This window comes from Zosterops lateralis, assembly GCF_965231275.1.
Source record: "Zosterops lateralis genome assembly, chromosome: 15".
In the NCBI taxonomy this organism is placed as follows: Eukaryota; Metazoa; Chordata; class Aves; order Passeriformes; family Zosteropidae; genus Zosterops; species Zosterops lateralis.
This window is the reverse complement of record NC_139775.1, coordinates 7,083,179-7,095,462: the sequence shown is the minus strand read 5'-3', so window position 1 is coordinate 7,095,462 and position 12,284 is coordinate 7,083,179. Positions and strand designations below refer to the sequence as shown.

At 43.2% G+C, this 12,284-nt stretch overlaps 1 protein-coding gene across 4 annotated transcripts in view; it reads right to left on the bottom strand.

Annotated features, from left to right (window-relative positions):
* The window catches only part of TNRC6A (trinucleotide repeat containing adaptor 6A), a 43,144-nt gene that overhangs the window by 26,413 nt on the left and 4,447 nt on the right, over nt 1–12,284 (bottom strand). For all 4 annotated transcript variants that reach the window (XM_083872271.1, XM_083872273.1, XM_083872272.1 and 1 more), the window contains 2 exons: nt 7,633–7,723; nt 5,622–5,643 (listed from right to left, as the gene is read on the bottom strand). In XM_083872271.1, coding sequence (XP_083728397.1) covers nt 5,622–5,643; nt 7,633–7,723 — 113 coding nt within the window. The remainder of the gene's footprint in view (nt 1–5,621; nt 5,644–7,632; nt 7,724–12,284) is intronic.

The window sequence follows — 12,284 nt, the reverse complement described above, 5'->3', positions numbered from 1 at the left end:
AGGGAAGGCAACTGATTCCTTGCAAAATATTTTGGTGCACATAATTGGACAACAAATTGTGATTCTGACTTCTGGTTCAAAACCAAACTGCACAAATAGGAAATAATAATAAATAAATCTATTTCATTTGGTACTTCTAAAATTTATTGCATTATAAATAAAGTCACTGAGAGTGACTAAGCCCTGGGGGGGGGAAGAGGTGCTATTTAAGCAAATTGCTGAAAATTCCTTGACAATTTAATGCAGAAGGACTTGGCGCTTTTCTGTGATCCAGGTACTGCAATAAGCTCTGAAACTAACACATTTGTTCACACTCCAAAGCCTGTGTAACCAGTGCTCAAACCACAATTTTTGGTGCTCTCCCTGTGCCTCCTGCCCCAGCTGATTGCACGGATGACCCAGGGAGGCTGGAGCAGAGTTCAGCTCAGCTGAGCTGACAGTGACACACAGAAACCCTTCCTTGCAGCCACAGCAGCACATGCAGCCATCAGAGCAATCCTGGGGCCAGGGCCCCACACAGGGACACACACACTCCTTCAGTCTGGCACAGACTATTCCAGCTCTTCTTCCTTCCACTGCCTCCTTCACTTCAGCAGAAAATACAAACACACCTTGCTTGAAGAGACTTTAATCTGGTAACACAGTCACTGAGTCACTTCTCCTTCCCTGCCACTTCCACTCCTGCACCACTGCTCCTTTGGGGCAAAGTGAAATAATTTCCATCTGACATTCCCTGGACACCCAGAGAGAGCTGCCAACAGCATGCCCAGGGCAGCCCTAACACTTTACTTTCCTAATTAAAGCTGCTTTAAGACCAAGTGCGTTAGAACAGACCCCAACGGACCTGCAGGAACTCAAATCACTTTTGACGATCAAGGAGTGCAACAAATAAACAAGGTACTCCCTGCCCAGCCAGCCCTAAGGCACCAACAGCACTTCTCCAACAGCTTATGAATATTATATTTCACGTATATTCTAAGCATTTGTTTCCTTAGCAAATATGGCAATTCTATCTACTGTGATACCAGCAAATTTTATAACACATTTGCCAGGTCCCAGGGCTAGGCTATAGAATATGCAAAGTTCACAATTATACGCTAATTTTAAACTGAAATTATCCAAAGTGCAAAGGAATTCCCTTGCCTTTGCTTCCCTCAGAACCACAGAGTAAGTTGTAAGCTATAAAATCCACCCTGTCCAACATTTTCTGCTCCACAACTTCTCAGAAGGCTAAATAACACATTAATATTCCAATATGGCTACTAGGAATTCCAGCACCCCTAAATCGTTATCTTAATTTGTTAATTTGCTCTAAACAAGTTTCTTGTTAATAAAAGTTTGCTACACACCAGTATTTTATTTTGAATTGTATTAAGGCAGAAAGACAACATTAACAGACTCGCAGTTTATCCCAGATAATTGACTAGCAACAGCAAGTTTACAGAAACTAGCATTAAAAACGACAGATTTTCATAAAGAACAAACCTGCTGCAAACCCTCAGAGCAGGGGATGGTGGAGTTACAGTTTACAGAGAGATTCCAAAGAAAGACGCTTCCAACTTGTGTTGCTTTCCCACTCTGCAGATTTCATTAGAAAATGGAGGAGAAGCATGGTGTCATTTTACTGCTCCAGGAGCTGCCTGCCAACTCCTCCTGGAGCAGGGGCCCAGGGACTCACACTCCCCCTCCAATTAAAAAAAAAAAAAAAAAAAAAAAAAAAAAAAAAAAAGGCAGCTAGCTGCTTGAGAGTAACTTTTTTTAATGCAGATGGAAAACAGTTTCTCCCTCGCACAAAACCAGCGCAGGAGGGAGAAGATCAAATCCTCTGCTGACCCACACAAAGAACGCCAGGCTGGCAGGGAAAAGCTCCTTCCCGCTGCTGCTGCTGCTGCTGCTGCTGGAGCTGCCCCCCGAAAATCGCCCCGCGCCGCTCTCCCCGCACGGCATGTCCCGCAGTTGTCAGGGCTGGAATGCTGAAGGGCAAACAGAGGAAGTCTGGCTTTTTCGAGCCGACACACACACACACACACACACACACACACGTAAGATGTAGTGCTAGAATTTTCGTGGTGGAAAAAAATGGCCGCAGCTGTGAGCTCGGAGCTGCTCTGGAAAATATCTCCGTGCTTGCCAAGGCTTTTAACCCCTGCAGACCCGCGGAGGTGAGCGCGCCCTTCCCGCGGGACTGCGGCCCCGCTCCTCGCCTCCTCCCAGACACCCCCAAGCTTTGAGAGAGAGCAGGAGAGTTTTTCCAGCCAGGAAAAGCGCGGTCAGGCAAGCGAAAACCCCGACGAAACCCAGCAGGGTTTGTGCAGTCGGGCCATTCCGCTCCGCGGAGAAGAAACAAGCGCAAAAAAGTTTCCAAGGTGGGAAATGTGAGTCAAAGATTTCAATTCCACACCCAGCTATTTTTAGAGCACTTTCCGTTTCAGTGGGCAATTCAGTTTACTCTGTTCTGCGACCAAAGTGGCACTTTCTGGGCTGCAGCGACGGTTCGTGCTGCTCCCCCGAGCTCCCCCAGCTCTGGGCACTTCTCATCAGTTCCTTCACATCGATACATCCCATTAATTGTGTGCAAAGGGCATTTCGGTCCCCACTGAGCTCCCAGTCCGGAGCATCGCGCAGAGCCCAGCTCAAACATCCTCCCCAAAGAGCCTTTCCTCCAGTGTGGGCTCCATCAGCACTACCTGGGGCCACTGGGCAGAGTTTTGGCTTAGAGGAAATTCAGGATAAATGGACTGACTTTAAACACAGCAAAAGGACGTATTTTGCCAGGCTAGAAGGAACATCACAACTGACAATTCTACAGTACTTTCAACAAATAGGAACTCAAATTATACTTTTTGGTGGTTTTTTTTTTTTTTTTTTTTTTTTCTTCCCTAAAATACCCGGTACAAGAGCACTGGGAAGGCACATGATGTGCCAGCTGCTGCACAAACAGATAAACTTTCCACTTAGCAACTAACTAATAGACTTCCCTCCAACTCTCCCAAACACTCTTCCCTCCTTTAATAAAACCAGCTGGATCAAACCAGGCAGGTCAGAATCCCTGAAATCTGCAGAAATGCCATATGTGCATTTTTAACTTTGGTATTAAAATGCTGCTGGTACCAGAAACGTTGTTAGCATCTTTTTCATTACTTTCATTCCCAATCCTGACAGGAAAACCCCCAGCTCCACGAACTTCCTTGGAAGGTTCTTGTCATTTTACATGAACACTGGGAGCTGCTTCAGCTGGTACAACAGCAATTTCTTCCTTAGCTAAAACAACAGTTTGGAGCTGTCCAAACTACACTTAAAACCAAGAAATACCCTCCCTTCCCACCCACAGCACTTAACCAGCTTCTTTTCTGAAAGAGGCACATAATTCTGAATTATTTAGAGATCCTATACTCTTGTATTTTATCTTCAGCTCATGCACAGAATAAATTATTTAAGACATTAACATGATGGAAACTTGGAAACTAATGAAACATTAATTTGCATCCTGAATACAAGGAGGCAAAACTGGTGAATCAAGGCAAGAGCCATGTGCAACACAAGCTTTGCGTTTTGTTCCTATAGAAACTGTAGCAAAAAAGTTGTGTATCCGTATCTCATGATGTCTTTTATTTCACAGCACTGCCAGTTTATGTTTCTCTGACAGCTCTAAATTCCTGCTGAACTTTATGAAATACTCTTTAAATAATAACATAATTAAGTTGGAACTTAACACTTCCATCCGTGAATGTTAAGCCTCAAAGCAGAAAAAAAAATAATAATAAAAAAATTAATTACTCTGTCCTTCAGAAGAAAGACATTTTCATTCCATGTGAAGATTCCCACCGGCTAGCCTCCCAAGCAGAATTCCTGCTCTCCTGGTTCATGCTATTTTTAGCCATTTGCTTGTGCAGCCTCAGCCCTGATGTGACGCCAGAGCAGCCCAAGCACACGGGTCAAATGGGCACTCCAAGTGCTCATTATTATACAGCAAAGTATTCTATCATTTTCCTTCTTCACTGTCTTTTCAGACATGTTTTTTTATCACTTCAGAATAAACCCAGACATTTTTGTAATTCTTTAAATTTGGTCTATTATCCTAGAAGCCTTATGGCAGGACTGTACAGAAGAAAACCCACCCTTAGCTTGTATTCAAACACAATTCCATGCACTGCTTGGAAAAGCAAATGAAGAATATTTGTTAACTAAAATAGTCTCCCAGCAATTTTATTAATGGTTCTGTCCCGTGCCCAAAGACAAACCTGGAACTCCCAATGGATTTCAGTGGCCACAGGGTGGGATCCCTGGTCAGCCTGGTGCAGCTCAGAGGGTGGTGGGACACATAACAGCAGCTTCTCCTGTGTGCACATACTCCTGCAGCTCACTCCAGGCTCTGGCAGCTCCCTCTGCCTCCAGCAATCCCTTTTTCAAAACCAACCCATCAGCCTCCCCAGGCAGCAGAACTTCCTACTCACAGCAGCACGGCTCCCTCCCCACAGCATCCTCACACACCAAAAATCCACTGGTCCTCCTCAATCCAGGTGTTTTTCCCACTTAAACACACCCACCAGAGTACACACTGCACTCAGATCAGCTGTCCCTCCTGAGAGCTGGGAATGGGTGCTGCAGAGCATGGTGACATGAGGACAACCTGCCTGCTGCACTCCCAGCACAGCCCAGCTCTGTGTGATGCTCCTGAACATTTGTGATGTTCCTCATCACCCACCTTGGGAAGGGGCACTTTGTGCCTCCCTGCCTCTTCCCCAGCACACTGTGCCCTCTGCCAGCCCCCTGCCTTCAAGCCCCACCAGTCTTCAAACAATTTTGGGTTTTTCCAGCAGGAATTACATCTCTGCTAAGCAAGGCTCTGAAGCTTCTGGAGCATCTGCCACTGCTCCAGTGAGTGCTAAATTAAACCAGGGTTCCCAGAAAACAGGGTTTCAGCAAGCACTCTACATGAGAACTTCAGCAATTACTGTGCACTTCCCAACTAACAGGTGAGGAGCTACAGTTCATTCAAGAGAAAGTGAAAATAATCTTTTTTTCCCCTTTTTAGAGGCTAGTTGGGATGGAGATCCATACAAACCCCACGAACACTCAGAAAACCATAGTGCTCCCACCTGCCATGAATATTGAAATTACAACTGTTGGGTACTGGCATCCTGATCATTTTGTGGGGTGAGCTCTCCATATGCAGCAGTTAAAACTGGACATATTAATTACTTGTCCATCACGTGTTCCCAATCCCATTTGCACTTAGAATATTTGTAAATTAAGTTTTAAACAGATCCATCCTATACACAGTTATTCTGAAGTGTTGGTACACTTTTCAAATGAAGCAAGAAAGGGGAAGGAAAAACAGCAAGCAAGGAAGGGAATATCAGGTATTATGTCTATGCCTGGTGCTCTGTAAGTAAATAAGAATGGAAAACAGGAAGATCAGCAACTCCAACCCCTGGATAAACTCTACTCTTTGCTGTTACTCTTCTAGATTTTTATGGTCACTTTGAAAAAGTGCAGCTGAAGTCTCAAGGGTCCCATCTGTCACTTTTGGGAGGAGATTTCAGGTGACACATTTGATTCAACATTTTTAAAACCCCAGAAATAATACAGAGAGTAGAACTAACTGTAAAGTAACTTACCTTTGATTTTTTGTTCAATGGCCTAGAACAAGAAAAAAGAAGTGTCAGTGATTTGTGCAGATAAGAGAGAAACCACAGTACATGTGCCACTTCATAAAGCAACATTAGCTTTTGACTTTCCTCTTTTTAAATGGTTTCCAGTTATTTAATTATCTACTTCAGAAGCCTCTCTCTAACCAACCCAGGCCTATTATTCCTTATGTTTAAAAAGCTGTTTAAATGTTACAGAAGACAAAATTAATTTGAAAGATAACTACATGAAACAGACCGAATTAAACTTGCAAATTAAGATGTTTTAAGCGAGTTAAAAACTGTGCCTGGAAGCAAAGAGCTGCCACCACTTTTATTGCAGAACAGGGCAGGGAAGGGGGAGTGACCTGGAAATGGAAAAGAATAAGAGAGCAAATGCCAAAGCTTCAAGTCTTTCATTTGCAAGATTCAATGGGTTACACCTGTGATATGGCCAAGATGAGAGATCTTGAATAAAAGTTTATCACAGGATGAAATGGGAGAGAAACATTTCTTGTATGGAAATGCACCTCAGTGGTGTGGCTTTAACTGTGCACCACAGTGAGATTGTGCTCAGGAAGGGCCTCCTTAAAGCACCAGCTCCTCCCCTGTGCTCCAGGGCTGCTCTCCCTCCTTCCCAGCCTCCCAAAGAAAGGAGCTGCATGTGGGGCCACCACATACCACCACAACTCCTCATTAGGCTTTTTGCTCAACAAATATGGTTAAAACTTCCACTCTGAGCCCTTGGGTGGCTCTGTGCCCTCAGAACCCCAGCGTTCTGTGTTCCAGCACCTGGCTGAGCCAAGTGTTCATACTGCACAAAAAGCCAGTGGATACATCCAGAACTCTGCTGAGCACCAGGATGGGGGCACAGCACAGCCCTTCCACAGCCCAAGTGTCACCTCTGGGATTGCTGCTGTCCCTCCACCACTCCCTGCAGTCTCAGTTACTGGAAGACTCCATGCATTAACCCCTAGCACTGGTTTGTCCCTCACAGCACGGGTATGTGTTGCCTCTTTGCCTCTTGCTGTGCCTGTGCATGTTCAGGGCTTTCTCTGGAGAGTTTGTGCTCTCCCCCTGCCCAGCTGTGACCCAGCTCATCAGCCTGCCACTTGGGTCATGGATGGGAGAACGAGAACTCAGCACTTTTCAAAACTTTTTTTGCTGTTTCTGATGACCTACAGCACCTGGAGAGGCCCTGGAGAGCCAGGGGCACAGCTAGGGCTCCTGGCTGCTTTCTGTGCTGAGCTGCTGGTGCCCAAGAGAACACAGTGAGCAGGTTTAGGCTGGGCTCTTCCAGACTCCATCAGGGCTCAGCTCAGGGCTTGGGAGGTTTTGCTGGCAAGCCTGTGGCTGTAAAACAAACCAGTCTGTTCCTGGAGCCATAGCCAGCATCAGGCAGTGGGATCACAACTCCTGAGCAGGTTCACTCTGCTCTTACTGAAATGCACATGTTTAAAAACTGCTTTTACCAGCTCCTCTCAAGCTCAGGGTCAATATTTAGAATCGATGGCCATGATGAGGATCTTGTCAGTTAACAGGGATTCTGAAGTATTTACAAGCATTTCTGCGACATCTCCATCCCTAAACATCTTTGCTGTCAATATTTTCTTTTTTATGAAAATTTTTATTCCCTAACTACAAATTCTTTCATAGCATGTTTCCATACTGAAGAATAAGAAGATCTATTAAAATAAGAATGCAGCTGAAACCCGCTGCCTTAAAATAGTGCTTTTATTCTACTAGTAAATACACTAACATTGAGGTGCTTCAGACCTGAGACTGGCTCAATTAACAATCAGGAAAAGAAGGGTCATCTCAGAAGAAAATTTAGTTTTGTAAGAAGCTACACAGAGCCAATTACAAGGCTCAATATGCCAGTCACCTCTAAACAATAGACAGCACATTTAAAACATTAAATTAATAAGGAAACAGTTGTTTTTACTAGTGATAAAACAAGTCACCTCCAAGCACAGGGGTTTAATCTCAGTGCTCCACATACCTTTTTCTGAGCAGCTTCCTTCTTCTTTTTGTCTTCTTTTCTCTTTTTCCTTTCTTCCATCAACTGTTCTTCCTCTTCTTGCACTAAATCCCTGAACCACACAGTTTGTAATTAACTCTCCCAAAATACAATCTGTACACACTAAGATTCATTTTAGACCAATTATTTCACAGTGACACAAAAGGAACTGGGGAATTTTGCTTCTAATTGGATCCTATTTCTACAGGGACTGTCCCTCAGTGTAAGCCACCAGTGACAGGACTTCAGGCAGATGTGGTGTCAAGCTACATGCAAAGAGTTCTTTATTCCAAAGCTTAGAATAGAGATTTAGACTTGAATTTGGTTCAAAAGCCAGCAAATTCAGATGTTATTTAATCTCCCTGAACTGGTGTGACTGAGCTCTGGCACATCCCAGCCTAAGCCACACACACACACCCTGTGCATCTGCCCCATCTCCCTCACCCCAAACCCCCTCTGCCAGGAAACAGGGGGGATGTGGGCAGAGACAGACCACAGTTGGCACCAGCAGGGCCATTTTAGAGCTCCCTGACCGAGAAACAAAAACGTAACTTGTCAGAAGTGAAACCAAAACTTGGCACTTTAATTAACGTCACTTGATACACAGTATTTCTGCTCAAAACAAGGCTGAGCAGGAACAGCACTGCCCAGCTTATGCTGCTTAAAAACAGACTCCAAAAGCTTTTTGGAGAAAAAGAACTAACAATGTCAATATGGGGCAGTGACTACATGGTTTGGATCTTCCTCAAAACACTGAGCTGACTCCTTTTTCACCACAAACCACCCATAAACCTCCAGTTTTAAATAAGATATTTTGATGTCTGTCAGAAGCAATGCAAATTCAATGTATTAAACCACAAGATAGTCCAAAGGTACTAAAACTTCCATTACTTTTTTAGATATATAAACAACCAGTTAATTCTGGTTTTAACTTTAAATTTAGTTTTAACTCAGCTCAAGTTCCTTTCCAAGCAAGTGCAGGCATCAGCTTCCACTGACCAAATTCTGGCTACTAAGATTTTTCTAATAACAGAAAGCAAGCATTAGTTATTTCTTTAAAGGAAGAATGGCTTCTGACATGCTAAGGTATGCAAAATAATTACCCAAAAGTGTTATTTCTGAGACCTCCCCACGCACTGCCAGAGGAATCACAACCCATCAAACACAATGTGGCTGTTTTGCATTTTATCACAGCTTCATCAGCTGGCTGCAAGACCCACCGAGGACGGTCTCACTGCAAAAGCAATCTTGCATTTACAATTAGGTCTCAAAAATGACTTCATGGACAACTAAGAGGTCAGACACCTAACTACAGAAACAATTCCAGCTGGCCAGTTTCATTTAGAGCAATCCCTGGCTCCTGTGCAAGTCTGAGGTGATGATTAACCTGCAGTGACATCCATGCTCTACAGAGGTGACTCCTCAGTCAGTTTTGCCCCTTGCTGTCACACCCTGAGCATTTGGAACCACAGGGATGTTGGTGAGACTGACCCTCAGCTTGGGTTAATTTGGGACAGTCCAAATTTTAACAGGCAATTTGAGCTGGAGAAAAACAGGTAACAGCTCCTTCCTGACATGAAACCCAGTTCATGCACAGCTCCTTCCATTCAGAGCAGAACCACTGGTTTGCTCCTCGGGGACTCAGTGCTGGGCTCACCTCTGACTGCCTGCTGGGGCTACAGCTGAGTTACAGCATCCACAATAACCTGAGCAGAGTTCTAGGAGCTAAGACAGCCACCAGCACCTGCTTTGTATAACAGATTTCAGTCTGTCACACGCCAAAACTGCATTAACTGAAAAATCATTCCGCTTTTAGAAGAAAGCTGTAGCACGTTCAAGAGCAAGCAGAATGTAAAGTAGTATTTTCACAGGAAAGAAAAAACCTCATCCATCCTGCTACAGTTAAATCAACACACCTACATTTCATTTTGGGAATACAGGTGCTAACAACTAACATACCAATATCTCTGGAATATTCTACCACAGCATTGTGGTGTTTTTTTCACACAGCAACAACAGAACTCCTAAATTCTGACACTGTGTTCATTCAATTTTTATCTTTCTAAAACAAACAGGTTTTAGATTACAAAACTATCTTAGGAGACATAAAACCCTCCTATGATTAGGATCAGGACTCTAGGTATTCCCTACATGAAAAACATTGACCTATAGTTCATTATAAGTTTTTAAGAGTATTAATTACCACTATAACATCAAATCTCAGAGCAAAACTAACCCAACTGGCACAACTAAGCAGCAGCAGCAAAGCCCTTCCTGTCCCTGCCCTTCTCTGAAAACTTAACCCTTCAAGTAAGACAGGCCTGAGACAAAAATTCACATTTGCCTATTAAGTCACCAGTCTCAAACAGAACAGCTATATTTCCATTTCTGACAGCTGGAAGCATGAGCCTCCTTTATTCTTCCCAACACACAAATCCACAGGCCTCTCACCAGACAGCAAATTATGGGATTGTTGCCTCTGACTCCAACCTCTGCTAGAAGACATAACAAACAAGCTCCATTTCTGATGCTGCTCCTTGAGGAACAGAAGTGGAAGGTGGCATTTCCCATTTATCACCTGGGACCAAGAGCTCCCTGCTCGTGAGGACAAACCAGCAGCAGCTCCACAGTCCCTTACAGCACAACAACACAAAGCCATAAAATTAACAAGTGCCTTTGCTGGGCTTTTCCCTATACTTGAGAGACTTAATCCATCAGCCTTGTGTGGCCAAAGTGTTTCCAGCAGCACACTGGTGTGTCAGGTGGCCGAGGCAAAGCAAGGAGTGAGCATTACGCTGATAACGTGAATATATAAACAGGAATCTGTGATTTCCCCTGTCAGGCATCCAACTTCCACCAGAACACACAGGCAATGTCCTCCTCCTCCTCCTCCTGTGTAACGGGATTAGCCTGCTCAAGGTTAAATGGCCTTAGCAGAAATGCAAGCCATATTTTTCAATTTAGATCAAGTGAAAATAAAACACCCTGGCAATAGGAAATCCACATCGGAGACAGAACAAAGGCCTCTGGTTTCAACAGCTTAACTTGAAAGGTGCTTTATTTTCAAGTGAGGTAAAATGAAAATGGATCTTGCTCTCAGGAGAGACTGCACATTTGATGGCTCCGAAGATGGGCCAAGGAGAAGCTGCTGTTATCTGTGTAAATTTAAGCAGACCGAGGGTCAGATAAATATTTAACGTTATTTATTTAACAGTAAATTTTTGTTCCAATTGTGTACCCCAGCACAATTCTTCTTTATATACAGGGGGGAAAAAACAACAAACTACTAAAATGTTTTTCTCAATTAAGCTATTAAAAAAATCAAAACAAACAAAACCAACTTTTTAGTCTTCTAAGACAGGTTATCAAGACAGTACAAGGCATTTTATTTTTGTACGGCTTGATTTGTCATTTGGCTTCTGAAGTGGAAAAAGCTGTCATGCTCAAACTGCAGACATCTCAGGTAATATTTGTATCAAAACATGCTTCACTTATTACTTTACTTCTTGAAAAAAAAGAGGACTATTAATCTTTAATTTCTAAAGCTCCACCTTAGCATTGTAAAAATACCTGAGCTGAAATAAACACACTTAACCTTTATTCTTATGTTGCAGAAGAGCAAAATCAAGTTCACCTGTACTTCCCTGGGCAGGCAGGCTGAGGATGCAGTAATTAAGGTTTGTGCAGCTTTGCTATCTTTGCTGTTACAGTATATCAAAGGGCAACACGTTTTGCCACAATAAAAACAAAATTCTATCTCCACACTGAGGAAATGAGAGTTACAAGAATCCCATCACTGGAGGGATGAACAGAGGTATGGAGCAAACACAAAAGTAAGAATTAGAAATGATTATACACAGCAGTTTCTGAAACCAATGTAAAATTTCCAGTGATGGACATATTAAAAATAATTTTTCGGAAATAAGTAAATTCTACCATTTGCTCTTCTTCTAGTTATAAATTAACTTGCAGTGCTACAGGTGGAACACTGCCAGGTATCTACAGCTAAGTAGCAGGGATTGAAAGATCTTTAACAATTCTGCAAAGACAGCACCACGTGTTCAACGTACAGCTGATCTTCTACAGACTTTCAAATGTTGCTGAGACTGAGAAATCTTCTGTTTTCTGACCTACAAGTTCCCTCATCTTTTAGTTTTTTGAAATGACACCATTGCATAAAATTGCCAATGAAAGTGATTTCTCAGGTTCTGTAAAAACCAATAGCTAGCTTTCCTCTACTCACCAGCATTCTACAAAAATCAATTATAAAATGTGTATTTTGATTAAAATGGGATCCTACAGTTCCTTTATTGATGCCATCCACAAAACAGCACACTACACCAAAGGAGCACTTGGAGTTTATGGAATAGACACCAGTACTTTGAAGTTAACAAAACAATCCAACAAACCCTGCCAGTGCCTCAGATGGAAAAGCTCTGGCACCTGAACCCACCCAGCGTGTTCCTCAGAGCACTGAGAGCCTCAGGCAGTGAGAACAAAACAAACCCACTCATTTCCAGACAAGTGTGTGTGTGTGTGTTCTTTCCAGCTATTAACAGAGAGGAGAGGTACTGCCAAACTAAAAACTGGAAAAAATACTTAAATGAATAATTAATAAGTAAATACGTATCAGC